This window comes from Lissotriton vulgaris, chromosome 1_1 (assembly GCF_964263255.1).
Source record: "Lissotriton vulgaris chromosome 1_1, aLisVul1.2, whole genome shotgun sequence".
Lineage (NCBI taxonomy): Eukaryota > Metazoa > Chordata > Amphibia > Caudata > Salamandridae > Lissotriton > Lissotriton vulgaris.
In genome coordinates, this window is record NC_141685.1 from 1,008,597,596 (window position 1) to 1,008,623,495 (window position 25,900).

The following is a 25,900-nucleotide window of genomic DNA, read 5'->3' on the forward strand; positions in this document are numbered from 1 at the left end:
CCATCACCCTCAACCTCTCACCTACATCATCAACACTTCACCCTCAACACCTCACTCACCCTCAACCCCTCCCACTCACCCTCACTCACCCTCACCCTCACTCACCCACAACACCTCACCATCACTGACATTCAACCCCTCACCCTCACTAACTCTCAATGACTCAATCACCCTTACCCTCACTCGCATTCAATATCTCACCCACACTAACACTGAACGCCTCACTCACCCTCACTTTTATCCTCACTCACACTCAACAGTTCAACCTCACCCTCACTCACATTCACCCTCTCCCTCAACTCCTTATGCCATTTGTAAAGCGTAACTTGGATCAGACAGTTACAGTCAAATTACATTAAGGTTTAAATTGGCGTCTGTAAACTTTATTGATTTTTATCAAAACTCCTCCACTCACCCTCAACCACTCACCCTCAACCACTCACCCTCAACAACTCACCCTCAACCACTCACCCTCAACCACTCACCCTCAACCAATCACCCTCACCCTCAACCCTCACCTACCCTCACCCTCAACACTCACCTACCCTCACCCACCCTCAACCCCTCACCCTCACTCAACACCTCTGCATCGCCCTCACTCCCCCTCACCCTCAACGTCTCATGCTATTTTTAAGGGTAACTTGGTCTGACAGTTCAAGTCGAATGACAGTAAGGTAGAAAAATTCTGTAGTCACTCACCCTCAACGCCTCACCCAACATCTCACCTTGAATCACCATCAACATCTCACCCTCACTCACCCTCAAAACATCAGCCTCAATTCCTCACCTCAACCCCTCACCCTCAACCACTCACCCTCAATCACTCACCCTCAACCACTCACCCTCAACCACTCACCTTCAACCACTCACCCTCAACCACTCACCCTCAACCACTCACCCTCAACCACTCACCCTCAACCAGTCACCCTCAAACATTCACCCTCAAACATTCACCCTCAACAACTCACCCTCAACAACTCACCCTAAGCAACTCACCCTCACCCACTCACCCGCACCCAGTCGCCCTCACCATCAACCCCTCATGCTATTTTTAAGGGTAACTTACTGACTAAAGATTTTCTATGTTGCCTCACTGAAACATTTGCAATTTTGCATTTTTGGGATAATCACCACTGTATTTTAACGTTCCCACACACACATTAATGGAGGCATGCTATAACAAAAAAAAAACCCCAACTTTAATGGCAAGTACATCAGCTCAAAACATTTCGCCACACCTGTCTCTAGATTTATTTATTGGCATAAGAAAAATATGTACCATCTTCTAAATCCCCCACTCTATTTTAACGGTACCACACACACATCAACCACTCACCCTCAACCACTCACCCTCAACCATTCACCCTCACTCACCCTCACTCACCCTCCCTCACCCTCACTCACCCTCAACCCCTCACCCACCCTCAACCCCTCACCTTCACTCAACACCTCAGCCTTGCCCTCACTCGCCATCACCCTCAACCCCTCACCCTCAACCACTCACCCTCAACCACTCACCCTCAACCACTCACCCTCAACCACTCACCCTCAACCACTCACCCTCAACCACTCACCCTCAACCACTCACCCTCAACCACTCACCCTCAACCACTCACCCTCAACCACTCACCCTCAACCACTCACCCTCAACCACTCACCCTCAACCACTCACCCTCAACCACTCACCCTCAACCACTCACCCTCAACCACTCACCCTCAACCACTCACCCTCAACCACTCACCCTCAACCACTCACCCTCAACCACTCACCCTCAACCACTCACCCTCAACCACTCACCCTCAACCACTCACCCTCAACCACTCACCCTCAACCACTCACCCTCAACCACTCACCCTCAACCACTCACCCTCAACCACTCACCCTCAACCACTCACCCTCAACCACTCACCCTCAACCACTCACCCTCAACCACTCACCCTCAACCACTCACCCTCAACCACTCACCCTCAACCACTCACCCTCAACCAATCACCCTCAACCAATCACCCTCAAACAGTCACCCTCAACCACTCACCCTCAACCACTCACCCTCAACCACTCACCCTCAACCACTCACCCTCAACCACTCACCCTCAACCACTCACCCTCAACCACTCACCCTCAACCACTCACCCTCAACCACTCACCCTCAACCACTCACCCTCAACCACTCACCCTCAACCACTCACCCTCAACCACTCACCCTCAACCACTCACCCTCAACCACTCACCCTCAACCACCCTCACCCTCACCCTCAACACTCACCTACCCTCACCCACCCTCAACCCCTCAACCTTACTCAACAACTCAGTCTCACCCTCACTTGCCCTCACCCTCAACGTCTCATGCTATTTTTAAGGCTAACTTGGCGCAGACAGTTCAAGTCGAATGACAGTAAGGTAGAAAGATTCTATAGTCACTCACCCTCAACGCCTCACCCAACATCTCACCTTCACTCACCATCAACATCTCACACTCATTCACCCTCAAAACATCAGCCTCAATTCCTCACCTCAACCCCTCACCCTCAACCATTCACCCTCACTCACCCTCCCTCACCCTCAACCCCTCACCCACACTCTCAACACTTCACCCTACACACCTCACCCTCAGTAACTCTCAATACCTCAATCACCCTTCCCCTCACTCACCCTCAATACCTCACCCTCACTAACATTCAACCCCTCACTCACCCTCACTCTTACTTCCAGTTACACTCAAGACCTCAGCCTCACCCTCACTCATCCTCACCCTCAACCCCTCATGCCATTTTTAAGTGTACCTTTGAGTAGACAGTTCAAGTTGATTTACATTAAAGGATAAAATGGTGTCTGGAAACGTTAACAAAAGTACTATAGTTTACATACCATGCTGTACACACACACCAACATAATTCCTAGCATTAAAAATTACCCACAAACACATTCAAGGGCCGCATCCTTAGCAATGCTCACTATTTTTATACAACAAATAACAACACAACTTTGATGGCAAATAAATCAGCTCCGAACATTTCGCCACACCTATCGCTACATTAATCTATTGGCAAACAAAATCATCGGACATCTTTTTCATTCTCACACTGTATTTCTATGGTGACACTCACACATTAATGGAGGCATCTGCAGCAATGTCCTGTCTTTTCATACTAAACATAAACGCCACAACTTTGAGCCTGTATATTACAAGACTTACATTAAGGGACGCACCCGCAGCGAAATTCTGTATTTACAACACGTACACACACAGCCAAAATTCCCATAGTATTTAAAAATACACACAGACACATGTAAGGGCCACTTACGCAGCAATGTTCACTATTTTCATACTGAAACGGAAAACACAACTTTTATGGCAAATATTGCATCCGCCCTTTGACCCGTTCAGCACCACACCTGTCTTTCCATTTATTTTTTGCCAAACAAAATTATCCACCATCTTTCTCATTCACCCACTTTTTTTTAACGTTGCCACACACACATTAATGGACGCATCCGCGGCAATTTTCAATATTTTCATACTAAACCTAAACGGCACAACTTCGAGCCACTATATTACAAGAGTTGTATGTTTTTAAGTGAAACTTTGTATACTTTTGATGCTTTATATATGCCATTTTTAAGTGTAACTTCGAGCAGACAGTTGAAGTCCAATTACACTAACGTAAATAAAAAAAGGCCCTTTGCTATGTGAGTTCCGAGCAAATTCTTATATGGCCTTAAGGGAGTTGCCCAGTGAAGTCTACTGGCGCGCCTATGTCGAAACTCCATCTGCATACACATTCAAACATTCACACTTCCAAGTCGCGCACATCAGCTAGTGTGACTTTTCCTTGGGGCAAGGGAAGGACTAAAAGCTTTGATCCTTTCTTAAACACAAAAAGAAAAAAAAGATTCTTGCATCGTTACCCCCTATTTAAGCAGAGGGACGGGTCACTTTAAGTCATACTCTCTTTTTACCAGCGAGGACAGAACTTCGACTTACAGAACGGCGCTGAACTTGCTGCTATCGACCAACAGCCACTGAAATATTACGGCATTCAATCTTAGAACGTAAGTGCATGCAAGTGTTATTTCTAGACATCTAAGGGACAGTATTGATATTTTTAGTTGCGTTTATTAGAACTGTTACTATATCAACATTGCACCTGTGTTAAATTATTCTGCGACATGTGTGTTTGCAAATCTTCATTTTCTATGGTAATACTTAGCAAAAGACTACGTAATTTCTAAAACAGGTCATACCTTGCTTTAAAACAACACATACATATTGTTTATTTTTTGTTATCTCTTGTAGGTTATTGGTACGCTTTCAACATTTCCTTGATAGGGGGAAAGAAACTGCGCACCAACATATATCATGTAAGTACAGCCAACTGTTCACTCTTCTACACAATTTTTACTTCCGTTCCTAACACTCCGACGTGGGGGCAGGGTCAGTGGTTAAGGGTCGGGTCGACAGCAACAACATAAAACTGACCATGAGGTTATTCACAGTACCCTGGAGGCGAAGTGTTCGTGCACTGAGCCCTCCCGGCATACACATAATTTTGTCGCTCTCTTTCTCTCTTCGTCTCCCTCACTCTCTATAGTTGTCAAGGATCGGGGCGACAGCAACAATATTAAACTGACCATGAGCTTAATCACAGGACCCTGCAGCCTAAGGCTTCGTGCGCTGAGCCCTCCCGGCATACACATAATTTTATCGCTCTCTTTCTCTTTCGGTCTCCCTACATCTCTATAGCTCTCTCTCCCTCTCTATAGCTCCCCCTCCCTCTCTCCTGTCTTCCTCTGTTTCACTCTAACTGTGTTCCTCCCTCTGTCTCACTCCCCCTTTTTTCTTCCTCCTCTCTCCCTCCCTCTCCGTCTCCGTCCCTATCACCCTGCATCTCACTCCCTTTCTCTTCCTCTCCCTCCATTTCCCTTCCTTTCCCTAACTTTCCCTTCCTCTCTGTCTTTGTACATAACTCTCCATTTGTCTACCATTTACTCCCTCTCTATCTTTCTACATTACTTGCACACTAACTGTGTACACTTTCAATATTACACGCACACCGCATTCATTTCATTTTCATATTCAATACAATATAGGAAGTAATCTAAGTTACACGATGACACACACACACATTTTTCAGGACGTCTCGCACTATTAACTCTTCACGCACACACTCACTCCCTCTCCATCCCCAACAACAATTCCAAGCCAGAATTAGCTGCCTACCCAAAAAAAATTTGCCCATACACTTACTACACTAGTCACAGGCACATTACAACATTAGGGGGAATAGTACAGTCATAATCCGTTCGCAACACTTCGCCACACCACAACAAATTTTTCATACACACAATCCACTATCAAGGGGACTTTCGCTAACAACCTCTGTTACATGGCTAATCACAAGCTTTCAAGCAGGTGAAAAATGTACCGTTTACTTTGTGTCCAAGGACCGCATCGGTGGGGGCAGGGTTAGTTGTTAAGGGTCGGGGCAACAGCAACAACATTAAACTGACCATGAGGTTAATCACAGGACCCTGCAGCCGAAGGCTTCGTGCACTGAGCCCTCCCGGCATACACATAATTTTCGCGCTCTCTTTCTCTTTCGGACTCCCTACATCTCTATAGCTCTCTCTCCCTCTCTATAGCTACCCCTCCCTCTCTCCCATCTTCCTCTCTTTCACTCTAACTGTGTTCCTCCCTCTGTCTCACTCCCACTTTTTTCTTCCTACTCTCTCCCTCCCTCTCCGTCTCACTCCCTATCACCCTGCATCTCACTCCCTTTCTGCACATTAACTGGTTACACCAACACTTTGCCACACCACAACTAAATTTTCATACACACATTCCACGAACAAGGACACTTTCACACACACACTCTATTACATGCCTACTCACAATCTTTCTCTCAGGGGCAAAATGTAATGTTTACTTAGTGTCCAATGACCGCATCGGTGGGGGCAGGGTGAGTGGTTAAGGCTCGGGGCGACAGCAACAACATAAAACTCTCCATGATGTTATTCACAGTACCCTGCAGCCGAAGGCTTCGTGCACTGAGCCCTCCCGGCATAGACATAATTTGTCGCTCTCTTTCTCTCTTCGTCTCCCTACCTCTCTATAGCACACTAATCACACACACCCTGTCACATTAGGCAAAACACTGCATCTTACACTAATCACACACAGCCTGTCACATTAGGCAAAACACTGACTGCCACCCTTATACAACACGTGCAACTCCTACGCAATGTAACATCATAGCACTTCGCCACTACAGCACCAAACTTTCAGTCAAAACTTCTAATTGAACATTAATTTGCACGTAAACAGGCAACACTTTACAAGATTTACGCACAATGCATTCATTCGTTGCTTTACTTGCACAGTTAGTAATCCAAGTTACAAGCTGACACACAGAAACAGCCACTCGTACAACTACTAGTATTACATTTTCACAAGCACACATCCAATAACATATTAGCCAGGATTAGCTGCCTACCCCAAAAAATAATGCACCTTACACTTACTACACTATTCACAGGCACATTGGAACATTAGGGCGAATAGCACAGTCAGAATCCGTTCTCAACACTTCGCCACACCACAACAAAGTTTTCATACACTCAATCCACTATCAAGGGGACTTTCGCCCACCCCCTCTATTACATGGCTACTCACAATCTTTCAAGCTGGTTTAAAATGTACTGTTTACTTTGTGTACAAGGACCCCATTGGTGGGGGCAATGTTAGTTGTCAAGGATCGGGGCGACAGCAACAATATTAAATGACCATGAGCTTAATCACAGGACCCTGCAGCCTAAGGCTTCGTGCACTGAGCCCTCCCGGCATACACATAACTTTCTCGCTCTCTTTCTCTTTCGGTCTCCCTACATCTCTATAGCTCTCTCTCCCTCTCTATAGCTCCCCCTCCCTCTCTCCTATCTTCCTCTGTTTCACTCTAACTGTGTTCCTCCCTCTGTCTCACTCCCCCTTTTTTTTCTTCCTCCTCTCTCCCTCCCTCTCCTTCTCCGTCCCTATCACCCTGCATCTCACTCCCTTTCTCTTCCTCTCCCTCCATTTCCCTTCCTTTCCCTAACTTTCCCTTCCTCTCTGTCTTTGTACATAACTCTCCATTTGTCTACCATTTACTCCCTCTCTATCTTTCTACATTACTTGCACACTAACTGTGTACACTTTCAATATTACACGCACACCGCATTCATTTCATTTTCATATTCAATACAATATAGGAAGTAATCTAAGTTACACGATGACACACACACACATTTTTCAGGACGTCTCGCACTATTAACTCTTCACGCACACACTCACTCCCTCTCCATCCCCAACAACAATTCCAAGCCAGAATTAGCTGCCTACCCAAAAAAAATTTGCCCATACACTTACTACACTAGTCACAGGCACATTACAACATTAGGGGGAATAGTACAGTCATAATCCATTCGCAACACTTCGCCACACCACAACAAATTTTTCATACACACAATCCACTATCAAGGGGACTTTCGCTAACAACCTCTGTTACATGGCTAATCACAAGCTTTCAAGCAGGTGAAAAATTTACCGTTTACTTTGTGTCCAAGGACCGCATCGGTGGGGGCAGGGTTAGTTGTTAAGGGTCGGGGCAACAGCAACAACATTAAACTGACCATGAGGTTAATCACAGGACCCTGCAGCCGAAGGCTTCGTGCACTGAGCCCTCCCGGCATACACATAATTTTCGCGCTCTCTTTCTCTTTCGGACTCCCTACATCTCTATAGCTCTCTCTCCCTCTCTATAGCTACCCCTCCCTCTCTCCCATCTTCCTCTCTTTCACTCTAACTGTGTTCCTCCCTCTGTCTCACTCCCACTTTTTTCTTCCTCCTCTCTCCCTCCCTCTCCGTCTCACTCCCTATCACCCTGCATCTCACTCCCTTTCTCTTCCTCTCCCTCCATTTCCCTTCCTTTCCCTAACTTTCCCTTCCTTTCTGTCTTTGTACATAACTCTCCATTTGTCTCCCATTTACTCCCTCTCTATCTTTCTACATTACTTCCACAGTAACTGGGTACACCAACACTTCGCCACACCACAACAAAATTTTCATACACACATTCCACGAACAAGGACACTTTCACACACACACTCTATTACATGCCTACTCACAATCTTTCTCTCAGGGGCAAAATGTAATGTTTACTTAGTGTCCAATGACCGCATCGGTGGGGGCAGGGTCAGTGGTTAAGGCTTGGGGTGACAGCAACAACATAAAACTGAGCATCACTAGCCCTCAACACCTCACACACACACCCTCAACACTTCTCCTTCAACTCCTCACTCACCCTCACTCTCACTCAACACTTCAACACCTCAGCCTCACTCACCCTCAACACCTCACTCACCCACAACACCTCATTCCCACTCACCCACACTCAGCCTCATCCTTACTCACCCTCAGCTTCTCACCATCACTCACCCTCAATCTCTAAGCCTAATCTACCTTCACTCACCCTCAACCCCTCACCCTCACTCACACTCACTCACACCATCCTCACTCACCCTCATGCTCACTCACCCTCATGCTCACTCACCCTCATGCTCACTCACCCTCATGCTCACTCACCCTCATGCTCACTTACCCTCAACATGTCATCCTCACTCACCCTCACCATTACTCACCATCAAACCGTCACCCTCACTCACCCTCACCCTCACTCACCCTCATCCCCTCCCCCTCACTCACCCTCACCCTAACCCTCACCACCTCACCTCAACAACAATCAACACCTCACCCTCACACTCACACCCTCAACATTTCATCCTCATTCACCCTCAACCCCTCACCTACACTCACCCTCTCTCTCCTTCTCTAGCTCCCCCTACCTCTCTCTTGCCTTCCTCTTTCTCACTCTAACTTTGTTAATCCCTCTGTCTCCCTCTCCCTCTCTCTCCCTCCCTCCATCCCCGTCTCACTTCCTATCACTCTCCCTCTCACTCCCTTTACCTTCCTCACACCTCATCCATTCTCTGATTCAATGCAACACATAACACACACACACACATTTTTTAACGTCTCTCAGTATTAACTTTTCATGCACTCACTCACTCTCTCTCTGTCCCCCTTTTCCTCCCACTCCCTCTCTCTCCCTCTATCATCTCACCCTGCCTGTGTGCCAGCCGTGGCACATACACTCACAGCAGCACTAGAGCTCTTAACAGGTCTTTAAAAGACTATTTACATGCTAATGTGTCTTTTATGGCTAAAATTCGGAGAAATATATTCTAAACAATATGTTTTTTTTCAACTTTCAGATTATTCAAACAACAACAAAAGAAACAGAAGTTAAGGTAAATACTACTTTGCCACTTCGTTTAAAAATAGTTAAAAGTTCATACCTTACAGTCCCCTAAAAAATTTTTTAGTTCACAAACCTTCTCAATTTACATTTGTTGATAACAACATTTCAGTATAACTTTGAAGATGCAGAAATGCTTAAAAGCAAGTTACCATCAAGGGAATAGCAAATTTAATAGCAAATCACAAGGTAAGCAATGCTTACCAAATAGTGCTTTTGCTGTCTTGCACAATTTATGCAAGCCAGTAACTACTTGGAACTCTAATGATCTGCATTATATAATGGACCGTGGGGACGCTTTATATCTCCAAATGCATTCTATTAACAAAGAAACACTTATGCATCCAGATGACCTGCCAAGGTATATAGACCACAATCAAGAGATATATTCACTTTTGCTACGGAATGCTTACTACGGTGATGTCCTTAAACGTTTTGATAAAGCCTACCCAGATATTAGCACAGCATTAAATGTTACTATTAAGAAGCACTGTGGTGTTCTACTTTGTATGAATGTTTATGTAATAGCTATTTTCAAACATATGCAATCATACTTTGTATTTGATTCACATAGTAGGGACCATGAAGGCATGCCTCATTCAAACGGAACATGTGTTACAATTGCATTTAATTCGTTTGAAGGGCTAATTCAATATGTTATGAAACTAGCATATAACTTAAAACATCAGGCTGAGCAATGTGTCCAATTTGAATTAACACCAATAGATATAAAAGTCATTCAAAGAAAATCCTTAACAAAAGCACTTACTGTGCACAAAAAAAATAGTCAACTGCCGCAAGAAAGAAAAATTTGGGTACATACTACTGAATGTACTCCTAATCAGACGATAACATCAACATCAATGTCTTCTGATCATTTACAGAATACAAGTAAGGGAGGGAATAGCAATAGCAATCATTTACCACAATTACAAGGTAATAGTAAAGCTATCCAGGGAACAAATAATCAGTCTCGGAAAAGAAAAAGGGATTCAAGTACATGTCCAACTACAGTTGTACAAAGAAAAAAAATTAATACAGCTGAAGAAGACATTACCAACAGTCAACTAAGTGCTACTGATAATAACATACCCATCTTCACGCAGGGCCAAAGACAGAAACGAGGTAAACAAATCCATACAATCATTCGCAAATTCCACCTGGAAATATTGCATGGGCCAGAGTACATTTGTACTCTTTGCAATCAACTGTGGCATAAACAAACGTTGCTAAATATACGCAGTGTTAGCCAATCCGAAATTTTCAACAAGTGTAACATTAGTAACAAGAAAACAACTTTTATTTGTAAGACTTGCTATTATTACATTCGCAAAAACAAAATACCACCATGTTCAATTGTAAATGGCATGGGCTTCCCAAATGTACCAGTTGAATTAGAATTATATGATTTAGAAGAAAGATTAGTTTCACCTAGGATACCATTCTTACAAATTCGGAGTCTGCCACGCGGTTTTCAAAAATCATTATCAGGTGCAGTAGTTAATGTACCTGCAGATGTTATGACAACTGTTACAATTTTACCAAGGCAAATTAATGACGCCATGACAATCCCAGTGAAATTAAAAAGGAAATTAATCTATAAATCATATACACATTATGAGAATATTAGACCAAATACTGTAAAAAAGGCAGCTACATGGCTAGCGAAAAATAGTCGAATGTTTAATGAATATGGTGTTACCATTAACCCTGACTGGGAGTATATACCTCCAGAAATAGAATCTCACAATGAGACTTCTGAAACAAACAATTCATCTGATAGTTCAGACAACATAGAAGCTGGAAATTTGGATACTATGTTAACAAATGAAACTATTACTAGTAATTCGCTGAATGTGTTAAGTTTCGCTCCAGCTGAACATAACACGCCAAGAGGTTTATATGAGGATAAAGATTCAGAGTTTTTGGCTTTCCCTACTATTTTTTGTGGTGAACGAAGACCTAACAATAAGGAAAGACACATACCGGTACATTATAGTACTATTTGCCAAGCAGAGTTAAGGAGTTATGATAGAAGAGTCGCTAAATCTATTACTAATGTCTTTTTTAAACTGAAGAAATTACATATTAAGCAGATCCATGGTAAAATCAACATTTCCATCAGAAAACATTTTACAGATGGGAATAAAATAACTGCTAAAGACATTAAATGTAATATTGCCAATGTTTTACAGTTCAATGAGGGGTACAAAGTATTAAAAACTATACGCAGTTCACCTCCATATTGGGAAGGTTGCAAAAAAGATATTTTTGCTATGATAAGGCAACTTGGCATTCCCACTTTCTTTTTGACATTATCTGCTGCAGAAACAAAATGGCACCATTTAATAAATATACTATTGAGAGTTAGAAACTTACAGGAATGTACAGAGGAAGAATTCTTAAACATGTCTTGGGAAACTAAAAGTAAATTAATACAAGAAGATCCAATAACATGTGCAAGACAGTTTGACTATCAAGTTAGGAAATTCTTTAATTGTGTTTTGCTGAATGGCACTAATCCAATTGGGGAAATAGTAGACTACTTTTACAGAGTCGAATTCCAACAGAGAGGTTCTCCACATATACATGCATTACTCTGGGTAAACAAAGCACCATTGTATGGTGTTTCACCAGTGGAAGAAGTCAATAGCTTTATTGACAAATATATCACTTGTCATAAGTCTGAAAACCCTGTTTTACAACCGTTAATAAATCTACAAAGGCATGGTCACACCAAAAATTGCAGACGTAAACAGCAACGGACATGCAAATATCAATATCCCAAATATCCAATGTCAAGAACGCTCATATTAGAGCCATTAACACTGGAGGAGACAAATAACCAATGGCAAGATAATATGAAAAAAATACATGAAGCTATGAATAATACTACTTTTAATACACTTTCTTTTGAGGAATTTTTGGACTTCATTAAAATGGATGATAAAGAATATATTACTTCTATACAAACTAGCTTACAAAAAACTACTATTTTTTTTAAAAAGAACACCAGCCGAATGCTTCATCAATAACTACAATAGTACTCTTTTAGAAGCTTGGCGAGCAAATATAGACTTGCAGTTTATACTAGACCCTTATGCTTGTGCAGTCTATATTATCTCATATATTAGTAAATCGCAAAGAGGAATTAGCAAACTTCTAGCGCAAGCTGCTAAAGAGGTACCAAGCAATAGTAATATCAAAGATCAACTTAAACACATAGGGAACAAATTCCTCAACTGCACAGAAATTAGTGCTCAAGAAGCAGCATATCTAATTCTTCAAATACCATTACGGAAAAGCTCACGATCATTTGTATTTATTAATACTAGCCGTCCAGAGAAAAGAACTTATTTAATGCGTGATATCGAAACTATTAATAACTTGCCCGAAAATTCCACTGACATTCAATGTGAAAATATTATTATTAAGTACTGCAAACGGCCACAATCATTAGAGATGTGCACGTTAGCAGACTATGCGGCTAATTTCAACTATGTGAAGAAAAAAACACATGGGAAAGAAATAAATGATTGCGAAGATTTACTTGCAGAACAAAACTTTTACAGCTCAGATGAGGAAGAATTAGAAATAGAATGTAGTGACGGAAATAAACAACAGAAACATAATTATGATTATGCTTTAAATAAGCGCAGACAAGGGAAAATAATACGCTTTTGCAGATTTAGCAAAAATAATGAACCGGAAGAGTATTATAGAGAAATATTAATGTTGCACTATCCATGGAGGGAAGAAGAAAAAATACTAATCAACAAGGAAACTTACTATGATAGGTATCTGGAAGTTAAAACATTTGTTGACACACAACTAAAAATCTATAACAAACAGCATGGTGAACTTACAAACATTATTCATGAACAGTCTCATGAAAATGTCATTTCACCTCCTCTATCACCAACTGTGAATATACAGACAGAAGACCAAAATCCAGAACATAATAATAGATATGATTTGGCTCTAGATTTAGGAATTAGAACTACAACTGAAGAACAAAGATCAACTAACGTTCTTTTACCCAATGAAAAATACCAACAACTTATGCAAAACTTAACGGAAGAACAACTTAACTTTGTTTACCATCACTTGCATTGGTTTAAAACTACTAGCACTCCATGCTATACTTTTTGCACTGGAGGGGCTGGTGTTGGGAAAAGTTTTGTAATATCTGCACTTTATCAAACTTTACTACGCTACTATAACACTAAGGCCGGTGAAAATCCGGATAATGTTTATATCTTACTTACTGCTCTAACAGGAAAGGCTGCCCATAATATTAATGGCAAAACACTGCATAGCACTTTCAAAATACCTGTGTCGCAAAGTTTGTCTTATAAACAACTGACTCATGAACATAGAACTGCTCTACAAATGGAAATGATGCATGTTAGAGTTGTTATTATTGATGAAATTTCAATGGTAGGCCACAATATGTTGAATTTTATACATAACAGGCTTCAAGAAATTAAATCATCTAATGAACCATTTGGAGGAATTTCTATTTTAGCCATTGGTGACTTTTACCAATTAAAACCTGTATTTGACAGATACATTTTTCAGGATTCGACACAAATGTATGGTCCTTTAAGTGCTAACTTGTGGAAAGAACATTTTAAAATTTTTGAATTAACAAAAATTATGCGCCAAAAAGAAGATCTACAATTTGCTGAATTACTAAACAGATTGAGAGAAGGCAAGCATACTGAAGAAGATATTTCACAAATTAAGCAAAGGGAAATACAACCTGATGAGACTTTATTAGAAACAATTCCATATATCATGTCAACTAATCTAGAAGTTAATGAAATTAACAAAAAGGTTTTAGAACAACATTGCAAAGATTATCCTGTCTACATAACAGTAGCAAGCGATACTGTTAGTTCTGATTTGTCTGAAAGTGTGAAAAAAACGATTCTTAAGCAACTGCCCAAAGATCCACAGAAAACAATGGGCCTTTCACATACATTACACATTGCCTTACAACTTCGTTATGATTTAAGTTGCAATGTGGATGTCAATGATGGTTTAACAAATGGCGCAACTGGTGTTGTACAATTAGTAGAATTGATTAACAATACACCTATTATTGTTTGGTTGTTATTTGACAATCCCACTATAGGAGAAACAACCAGACAACAATATAAACACTTATTTCATTCACAAACACAAAATACATGGACACCAATACATGCTATAGCTAGACATTTCCAATACACTAAGAAATTTATTACCATTATACGGAAGCAATTTCCTTTACGCCAAGCATCAGCACGCACTATACATCGCACACAAGGTGCAACTCTTGAACCACTTTATATACACTTTAATAACAGCAAGATTCATCATTTGCATTATGTTGCTATTAGCAGGGCAAAATCAATACAAAATGTCTATGTACACAATTTTGATGAACGTAAAATTGTAGTACATCCACAAGTTAATGAGGAAATGCACAGATTAAGGACAGAAATGCCACTTGAAATACATATCCCACAGTTACATACATACAGTGCACATTTCAATATCATTGCACACAATATAAGATCAGTACAGAAAAATGTTTCATCTATGGTAGCGGATAGGAATATATTACAAGCAGACATTATTTGCTTAACTGAGATCAACACTACAAGAAATGCTACAGCTAATGATTTCAGTATAGAACAATATCATCACATTATATTTGATAAATTTCATACATACAACACAAACCATGGAATGATTATGTACTACAAAAAAGATTTATTTATATTGCCTATTTATGAGACACTTGAAGGGATAGACATTTTACATTTTACTATACAGATTAATAACACAGATTACCTTATTATTATTTTATACAAACCACCCCTAAAAAGTATAACTTCTCTTTTTGATTTCATCACTAATATTACGGATTTTTACCCCATGCACAAATTGATTATTATAGGGGATTTCAATGTGGATGTATCTCAAACAAATGCAAACAGCAAGCAATTACTTGGATTCTTTGAAACAAAATTACAATGTCAACAACTCATTAACAGTTACACAACTAACTACCAATCCATTTTAGATCATATATATACAAATGACCAACTACACAACTATGGTACTTTAGAATGCTATTACAGTGATCATAAACCAATATGGGTTTGTATTTAACATGTTATATCACATTTTCTATTTCAGATGATGTCTATTGAAGAAATAATGAACATTAATACTGATGACAACAAACCATACCAGAAACCAATAAGAGTTAATGTCATCAGCTGCTCAGGGAAAACTACGTACAAAAATGCTAAACAAGAGCAGAAAATTTTATTCCATTTGGCTTTAGCAGATAAAACTGGAACAATTAAATGTACATGTTACCAAGAAAATTTATATGAGCAAACGAAAATAAACTGTGGACTACTGATACGGAACTTTATTCTCAAAAACAAAACAATTTTAATTACAAAACAAACTAAAGTAACCAAATTTCCCGCAATGACAATCGAGGAGGGCCTGATCCAACAAGCAAACAACATTTTGCATCCGCCTGCACCATCGGCTTCTCCCATCAAGGAAATAAAACGGGCAAGTCTAAAAAGCCTGATGACCGTTTCAGGGACAATAATTGCCGTAAGTATGAACACAAACATGTTATCATGTCAACTAAAAAAAAATATTGTCTTGCATTGGAAGAGTTGGACTTATTAGGATTGTAAATGACATATCTTATGTATTTGTGCTTTTTAGAAATTGCAAGTATAAATAGTCTGACGACTGTTTCAGGGACAATATGTGCCAGATGTATCAACACAAACATGTCATCATGTCTAGTACAAAAATGCATAGTTGTCTTACACACAAATTACACATTTAGGGGCCCGGTGTAGGTAGCCCTTTAGCGATCCCATTCGGCCAAAAAAAAAAGATTTTGGCCCGTTTCACATCGGTAAAGGGCTATTGAGATGTAGGGGCACATTTTAGGTAACTTTAGCAAATCTGTTTATTAACCAAAACGGTAGATTTACAGATTCAATAAAATTAACTGAAATGTAATGTAGGTAGCCAATGTACCTTCTGTACATGGCTTACACAATCGGTATTTTACCATGGAATACAAATCCAGGGTAAAATACCTATGGCATGTGACAGGCAGACCTGCCCTTACAGCAGGTATGCTTGCCACATGGCACCTGTGCCTTTTTTTCCGGTGCAGGAGGGTGTCAAAGTGACACCACCTGCACCCTTCATAATTCTTTAATTACAGATTCAGTAAATACCGATTCGGTAATGCCTAATCATTCCTATGTCCTTCAAAACCCATATGAATTAATGCGCATTACCTATTCGCTATTTACCGATTTGGTAATTAAAGATTTGGTAAGTATTCTGTAATGAATACAGATGTTGGTACCTACATACAAAAATGGGATTTACCTACATCTGGCCCTTAGTAACATCACGGACAACATCAAAAAAGCTTGCATTAGACACTCTTTCACAGTCTTTCACACTATGTATAAAGGGATAGTTTTGAGATATATAATATGTGAGTACTTTGGGGTATATTACAAATTCAAGTACTCTCCACAATGACAATTTTTACTAAAAAAAAGTTACACTATGGTAGAAAGTATGTTCATTTGGGTCGTGAAATATAATACATTATATTACCAGTGATACAATGCACTACTACTATGTTTTTTTACTGCCACTATTTTGTAGAATTGTTCTTTTTGGGTTTACCAAAAGTACACAAATACTGTCTTTACATCAATGCCTCACCCTCAGTCAACATCACTCACCCTCAACACCCAACTCTCACTCTCACTCAACACCTCACCCACAACAATTCAATTTTAATGCCTCACTCACCCTCAATCTCACTCAGCCGAGATCACCCTCAACACCTCCTCCTCACTCAGCCTCAATCACCCTCACTAGCCCTCAACACCTCCCACTCTAAAACTCTACCCTTCTCCCTCAAATACTCACTCACTCTCACTCAACACCTCAACACCTCAGCCTCACAATCAACATCAATGACTCACCCTCACTTACCATCATCCTTACTCACCCTCAACTTCTCACCCTCAATAACTCTCAACACCTCACCCTCATTCACACACAACACCTCACACTCAACAATTCACCCTTAATGCCTCACTCAGCCTTAATCTCAATCACCCTCAATCACCCTCAACACCTCTCACTCAATCACCCTCACTCACCCTCACTCGCCCTCAACACCTCCCCCTCAAAAAGTCAACACTTCTCACTCAACTCCTCAGTCACCCTCACTCAACACCTCAACACCTCAGCCTCAACATCAACACCTCACCCTCACTCAATTAATCACCCTCACTCACCCACACTCACACTCATCCTTACTCACCTTCAACTTCTCACATTCAATCTTTCAGCCTCAACACTCCCTCACTCTCACTCACCCTCAACGCCTCCCCCTAACTCTGCATCACTCACACTCACCCTCACGTAACACATCGTCCTCACTCACCCTCAACCCCACCCTCACTCACCACCTCACCCTCAATAACTCACCCTCACCCACACCCTCACTCATGTCATCAGGTCTACTAAAAATATGCATACTTGCCTTACTCAGCCTCACTCACACTCACGCTCATCGTTACTCACCCTCAACTTCTCACCCTCACTCACCTTCAAACTCTCACCCTCACCCTCCCACCCTCACCCACCCTCATTTACATTCAACCTCACCCTCACGTAACACCTCATCCTCACTCACCCTCACTCCCCATCAACTCCTCACACTCAACACCTCACCATCACACTCACTCATGTCATCATGTCTACTTAAAAAATGCATAGTTCACTTACACACACATTACACCTTTAGTAACTTCAAAAACTAACTGGACACATTTTTGATTATGCACTCTTCACACATAGTAGCAAGTACAACTTTTGAAAAATATAAGATGCCAGTGCTTTGGTGTATACTACAAAAAAAAGTACTATGTACAAGGCCATTTTTTACAAGAAACATTTCAATCTTTTAGAAAGGAGGTTCATTTGGGTCGTTAAATATGATACATTATATAGCCTTTCAGACAATGCACTAGTAATATCTGTTTTTACAATCACTATTTAATAGAATGCTTTCTTTTTGTGTAGGAAGAGGACGCAAAAACGGTGTTTATCAATGGGCAAGATACCCCACTCAAATCCATTACAATAAAAGATGCAACTGATGATATAAAAGTGACACTGTGGAGAGAAGCGTCACTATTTAAAATACATCTTGGGAAATATGTGACCCTGACTCATGTCACTGTACATGAATTCAATTGCCAAAAAATATTGAATACAACGCGCCATAGCAAAATGGAGGTAAGCACAACGAACAAACAAAGTTTTGCAATTATCTCTTTTCAGCCACTCTTGGAATTGCACCCAGTCTTGCCCTTTCACCCACTCTGCCCCTTCCACCCACTCTGGACATTTTACCCACTCTGGACATTTCAGCCACTTGGGACCTTTCGCCCATTCGGGAGCTTTCACCCACTCGGGAGCTTTCACCCACTCGGAACCTTTCAACAACTCTGGCTCTTTCACACACTCTAGGCCTATCACCCAATCTAGACTTATCACCCACTCTAGACTTATCACCCACTCTCATACTCACTCACCCTCAACAACTCACCATCAACACCTCACCCTCATACTCACTCACCCTCAACTCTTCACGCTCATTCACCCTCACTCACCGTCAACACACTATCACACTACAACAACAAACAAATACTTACCACCACAGCAACACTTAACTCACCCTCAACACCTCACCCTTAACTCCTCACTCAACCTCAATCTCAATCATCATCAATCACCTTCAACATCTCACACTCAACACCACTCTCATACTCACTCACCCTCACAACATCACCCTCATTTACCCTCACTTACCGTCAACACACTATCACACTACAACTACAAAAAAACACTTACCACCACAACAACACTTCACTCACCCTAAACACCTCACCCTTAACTCCTCACACTCACTCATCCTCAATCACCCTCAACACCTCACCCTCACTCACCCTCAACGCCTCAGCCACACTCACCCTGACACTCAGCTTCTCACCCTCAGCCTCAACACCTCACTCTCACTCACACTCAACGGCTCACCCTCAGTCAATCTCAACACATCACTCAACATCACTCTCACTCATCCTCAATCACACTCAACACCTCACTCTCAACACCTCACTCACCCTCAGCCCCTCACCCTCACTCACTCTCAACTCCTCAACCTCACTCATCCTCACTCACCCTCAACACCTCCCCCTCATTCTCACTCACTCTCACTCTCACTCACCCTCATACTCAATCACCCTCAACACACTATCACACTACAACCACACCAAAACTTAGCACCACTACACCACTTCAATCACGCTCAAAACATCCCCACCAGCCCCTTACTTACCCTCACTCTCACTCATCCTCAAACACTAACTCACCCTCAATCTCACTCACCCTCAACGCCTCACCCTCACTCACCCTCAACATCTCACCCTCACTCACCCTCAACACACTATAACACTACAACCACACAAAAAACTTATTACCACCACCTATCACCCAGTCTCGACCTATCACCCACTCAAACTCTATCAACAACTGGGACCCTTTCACCTACTCAGTCCATTTCACCCAATGTGTCCCTTTCAACAACTCTGTCCCTTTCAACCACTATAGGCCTTACACAAAAAATAAAGTATACACATTTTACAAATAATTAATGCTTTTCTTTTCTCTCAACAGGTAACAGCCCCACCAGAGGAAAAGATGGACATTCTAATTTATGGTGTTGAAAGCTCTACTGAGCAAACAAGTATCATCACAATAAAAGTGACAAACACAGACGAATTGCAATCGATGCCCATCGAAAACGAGATCTTAATTAAATGGTTTATGTTAGATGAGGACGTTGAGAACATCGGAGATGCCCTTGTCCATTTTTTGCCACAAAATTTTGAAGTTGTCTTTTGTAATGGGCAAATCATAAAGATTCTTAAAGAAAAAGACGATGAAATATGTTCTGAGTAAATTTTGCATGTTGCCAGGATATCTTTTTTTTGTACAAAGTTAAACAATAAATATTTGTGTTTTTTTATAAAAAATAAACAAGTGTGTAATACAAATTTGAATACTTCTATGGTGAATTTTTCTATTCGAAAGGCAAATTATAACTAAGACACTCCATTTATACAACATAGTCACACCCACATACAAGATTTAGCCAATCCATTTGACATTAGAAAAACATATACAAATTACACATACTTTGTAGCTTACACGCACTACAGTATTATGTATGAATGAGACTGTTGAGCTAAAGACGCCTGTGCTGGTGCTGAGTTATGCAGTGTTGTTGAGCAATGTTACTGTGGGGGGCCGAATGTTAAGGTGGTATTGATGCGTGTTCCATTGGTGGACATCACAAATTAGGTTGTTGGGAGAAGTGCAACTGTTGTTGGAATGAGTTATGCTGTGGTGGTAATAGTTGAACACTAACACAGCACAACTCATCATCAACACTTCACAACTACAGCATTAGGAAGCACCTCAGTAACAACACTCATCAACACACCAACATCACTCTACACCACCGCAACAGCATCATTCTACCACAACAACATACACAAATACAAACACACTTTACAATAACGAGTCACACATGCAAAACACTCACATTTGTCAATAACACCCTCTCTCACACTCACTCACCCTCAACTCATCATCCACCCTGAATTACACTCACTCACCCTCAACACCTCACACTCACTCTCCCTCAACACCTCATCCTCACTCACCCTCAACACATCACCATCAGCCTCAAACATCTTCACTCACCATCAACACCTCACCCTCACTCACCCTCCACCCTGCACCCTCAAACACTCAATCACCCTCGCTCTCAACACCTCTCCCTCAACGCCTCACCCTTAACCCCTCACTCGCCCTCAACGCCTCACCAACACTCACCCTCAGCCCCTCACCCTCACCTACAACACGTCACTCTCACTCACCCTCAACACCTCACCCTCAACAACTCACCATCAACACATCACTCACCCTCACTCTCACTCATCCTCAATACTCTCAACACCTCACCCTCAATACCTCACTCACCCTCAGTACCTCAGCCTCACTCACCCTCAACTCCTCACCCTCAACACCTCACCCACACTCATCCTCACTCACCCTCAAAAACTCACCATCAACACCTCACCCTCATACTCACTCACCCTCAACACCTCATCCTCATTTACCCTCACTCACCGTCAACACACTATCACACTACAACAACAAACAAATACTTACCAACACAGCAACACTTCACTCACCCTCAATTCACTCACCCTCAACACCTCACCCTTAACTCCTCACTCACCCTCAATCTCAATCGTCATCAATCACCCTCTACACCTCACACTCAACAAATCACTCTCATACTCACTCACCCTCACTCACCCTCACTCACACTCAAAACATCACCCTCATTCACCCTCACTCATCGTCAACACACTATCACACTACAACTATAAACAAACACTTACCACAACAGCAACACTTCACTCACCCTAAACAACTCACCCTTTACTCCTCACTCACACTCACTCTCACTCATCAACAATAACGCTCAACACCTCACCCTCACTCAGCCTCAACGCCTCACCCACACTCACACCCTCACCCTCAGAACCTCACTCTCTATCATCCTCAATGCCTCACCCTCAACGCCTCACCCACTCACCCTCAGCTCTTCACCCTCAGCCTCAACACCTCACCCTCACTCACCATCAATGCCTCACCCTCAGTCAACATCAACACATCACACACCCTCACTATCACTCATCCTCAATCGCACTCAACACCTCACCCTCAACACCTCACTCACCCTCAGCCTCTCACCCTCACTCACCCTCAATTACTCACCCTCACTCATCCTCACTCACCATCAACAACTCCCCGTCATTCTCACTCACTCTCACCCTCACTCACCCTCATACTCACTCACCCTCAACACACTATCACACTACAAACACACACAATGCCTCACCCTCAACGCCTCACCCACACTCACCCTCAGCCTCAACACCTCACACTCACTCACCCTCAACGCCTCACCCTAAGTCAATCTCAACACATCACTCACCCACACTATCACTCATCCACAATCACACTCAACACCTCACCCTCAACACCTCACTCACCCTCATCCTCTCACCCTCACTCACCCTCAACTCCTCACCCTCACTCACCATCAACACCTCACCCTCAGTCTCACTCACTCTCACCCTCACTCACCCTCAACACACTATCACACTACAACAACACACAAACAATTACCACCACAACACCACTTCAATCACGCACAACACCTCCCCATCAACACCTTCCTTGCTCTCACTCTCACTCAGCCTCAATCACCCTCAACACCTCACCCTCACTCCCCCTCAACGCCTCACTCACCCTCATAGCCTCACCCACCCTCAACACCTCACACTAACTCACCCTCAATCTCACTCACCCTCAACGCCTCACCCTCACTCAGCCTCAACACCTCACCCTCACTCACCCTCAACACACTATCACACTACAACCACACAAAAAAACAATTACCACAACAACACCACTCATCACAACTGCAGCAAACTAAACTCATACAATCAAAACATGTACCCTTTTAACAGTCACACACACAACATCTATCAATGGCCACTTTCAACAAGCATACACACACAACAGTCATCGGTACTGCACTACTATGTCTAAATGAGACTGTTGGTGTGCAAAATACGGATGTGGAAGTGCAGAGTAATGCAGTGTAGTTGCTCAATGGTAATGTGGGGCTGCAGAAAGATAAACTGGTATTGCTGCATGTTGCATTCGGGGACATCAGTGATGCCATTGTTGCGAGAAGTGCAACTGTTGTGGTGCAAAGTTATGCTGTGGTGGTAATTATTAAACATCAACACAGCACCACTCACCACTAGCACAGAACAACACATCACAACTACAGCATTACTAAGCACCACACACTCACATGCCCACACACTCACACACCACCACCCTCACACACATCCACACTCACACACTATCACACATCCTCGCACACCCACTCACATTCTCAATAAGCCTCATAGCCTCACGCTCGCCAGCAATCACTCACCCTCACACAGTCACCCTCACACCATCATCCTCTCACCCTGAACACCTCACCCTCACTCACCATCAACACACTATCACACTACAACTACACACAAACACTTACAACAACAGCACCACTCATTACCACTACAGCATTACACATCAGACAAACTACATACAATCCAAACATGTGCGCTTTTAACAGGCACACACACTATTAGCTAGCAATGGACACTTTCACAAGCCGTACACACACAACAGTCATCAGTGCATCGTTTCACCATGGAAACACCCACACAAACAGCCATCAAGTCACGCTTTCAACAGTCACACACACCAACTGCCCAAAGTGCACACTGTTCAAGAACTTTTGGTACGTTGCACACACAATCACAGCAATACAAGCATGCTTTGGTGCTGTACAGTACTGCAGTTCTATATCTAAATGAGACTGGGGGAGTTCTAAATACAGCTCTACTGCCAAAGACTGATGATCTCATGTTGCTCAATTGTAGTGTGGGGTTGCCGAATGTTAATAATGTGCTATTGCTGGCAAAATGGACATAAGGGAGGCCGTGTAAGAGGAAATTAATACACACAAGGCAAGTGCGACCGCAAAACACGAACGGGAAAACGAAACTCGAACCATGTCAAAGAATAAAACGAAATAGCAGCCATTGTTAACATACAAAACACACTCAAATGAGAGGAGCCAGACAGGAATTACGTGCTAGCAATGCAAGACCGAAAATAATCATTACAGTAACATCACGAAAAGGAAATGCATCAACAAATGTATAAAAACTCACAAAGGCACTCTTTCATAATAAGGCAATAAAATTGTCATTACCTGTCGATCGTAGCAGCTCATTCCCTGAAATGAAGAAATTAGAAAAGAAACACAGAAACAAAAAAAACATACACAGTGCATACATAATACTTTTAAGTACAAAAGCCAACAAACAAAATAAATGAATACCGGCGAAACAAGTCACAGACCGGTACAAATGACACAAGAAAAAGCTAAGTCAGAGGCAAAAATAAACATCACAGTGCCACCTCTGGCGAAACGAAACGCCGGAAAATACATTCCAGGAAGACACTAGCAAAGATTACTCAATGCATCCCGAACTATCAACTTAAACACGAGCCAACATTCGCATAAAGATCTAGAAATTCAATGTTAATAAATGTACATCTTACCAGTCCAACGACGCACCAACAACGACGGAGGAATAACACACCTTTACCGCTCAAACATTCACACCAATGTAGAAAACGCCCCGTTCACGCACGGCAAATGCAACGCTACGTCACACAACGTAGAGCTGCGATTGACTAAAAATAACGTAGCGCACAACATTACATCACCATCAAATAAAAAATACAACGCTAACATCCCTTACGTAACAAACGAAAAGGGAAAACATTGCGTAATACCCTTTACTACAACAGAAATAATACACATTTTAAGTACATACACGAAAAAAAATTAAAAACGTATACACATACGAAAATAGTTTTTTTAACATTACAATCAACATTAACACATGCGCGACAATCACATATGCCAATCACACCCTCAGTCACCCTCACTCCCATTCACTCAAGCTCAATCACCCTCAGGACCTCACCCTCACTCACCCTTAACAACTCACCCTCACTCATCCTCAAAATACACCCACACTCACCCTCAATACCTCACCCTCACTCACCCACAATACCTCCCCCTCACTCACACTCACCAACTCACTCGCACTCAGCCCCTCTTCCTCAACTCTTACTCACCCACACTCACACTCAACACCTCACCCTCACCTTTACTCACCTTCACCCTCATTCACCCTCAACACCTCACACTCAACTACGTAATCACTCACTCACACTCATTCTCACTCACCCTCAAGACCTCACACTCACTGACCCTCAACACCTCACCCTCATTCACCGTCAGCCCCTCACCCTCAACACCTCACCCTTACTCACCATCAACACCTCAAAACAATCACTATCCCTCACTCACACTCAGCCCCTCACCCTCAACAACTCAATCCTCAATCCCCCTCAGCCTCAAAACCTCAACACAATAACTAGCCCTCACTCACACTCAGCCTCTCACCCTCAACAACGCACCCTCAGTGACACAATCAACCTCACTCACATTACATCACCCTCACTCAACTTCAACACATCACCCGCAACAAGTCAATCACCATCACTCACTAACGCTCAACAAGTCTCACCATCACTCAGCCTCAACACATCACACTCACTGACCCTCTACGCTTCACCCTCAATCTAACTCACGCACCCTCACCCAACCCCACACTCACACACATTCACA

At 42.3% G+C, this 25,900-nt stretch overlaps 1 protein-coding gene across 1 annotated transcript; it reads left to right on the top strand.

Moving 5' to 3' along the window:
• The first annotated feature begins 4,118 nt into the window (after positions 1–4,118).
• On the top strand, positions 4,119–20,541 carry LOC147748403 (uncharacterized). Its single transcript, XM_086936426.1, has 5 exons — positions 4,119–4,363; positions 9,308–9,343; positions 15,544–15,981; positions 18,508–18,723; positions 20,164–20,541. The coding sequence occupies exons 3-5, from the start codon at positions 15,544–15,546 to the stop codon at positions 20,446–20,448; spliced, it is 939 nt and encodes a 312-aa protein (XP_086792552.1). The 5' UTR covers positions 4,119–4,363; positions 9,308–9,343; the 3' UTR covers positions 20,449–20,541.
• The last annotated feature ends 5,359 nt before the right edge of the window (positions 20,542–25,900 follow it).

Bases quoted from the DNA above. Each gene is read 5' to 3' on its own strand.
- LOC147748403 (XM_086936426.1), top strand. From the start codon at position 15,544: ATGATGTCTATTGAAGAAATAATGAACATTAATACTGATGACAACAAA. The intron at 15,982-18,507 runs GTAAGTATGAAC...CTTTTTGTGTAG, and splicing joins TTTCAGGGACAATAATTGCC to GAAGAGGACGCAAAAACGGT. The intron at 18,724-20,163 runs GTAAGCACAACG...TTCTCTCAACAG, and splicing joins CGCGCCATAGCAAAATGGAG to GTAACAGCCCCACCAGAGGA.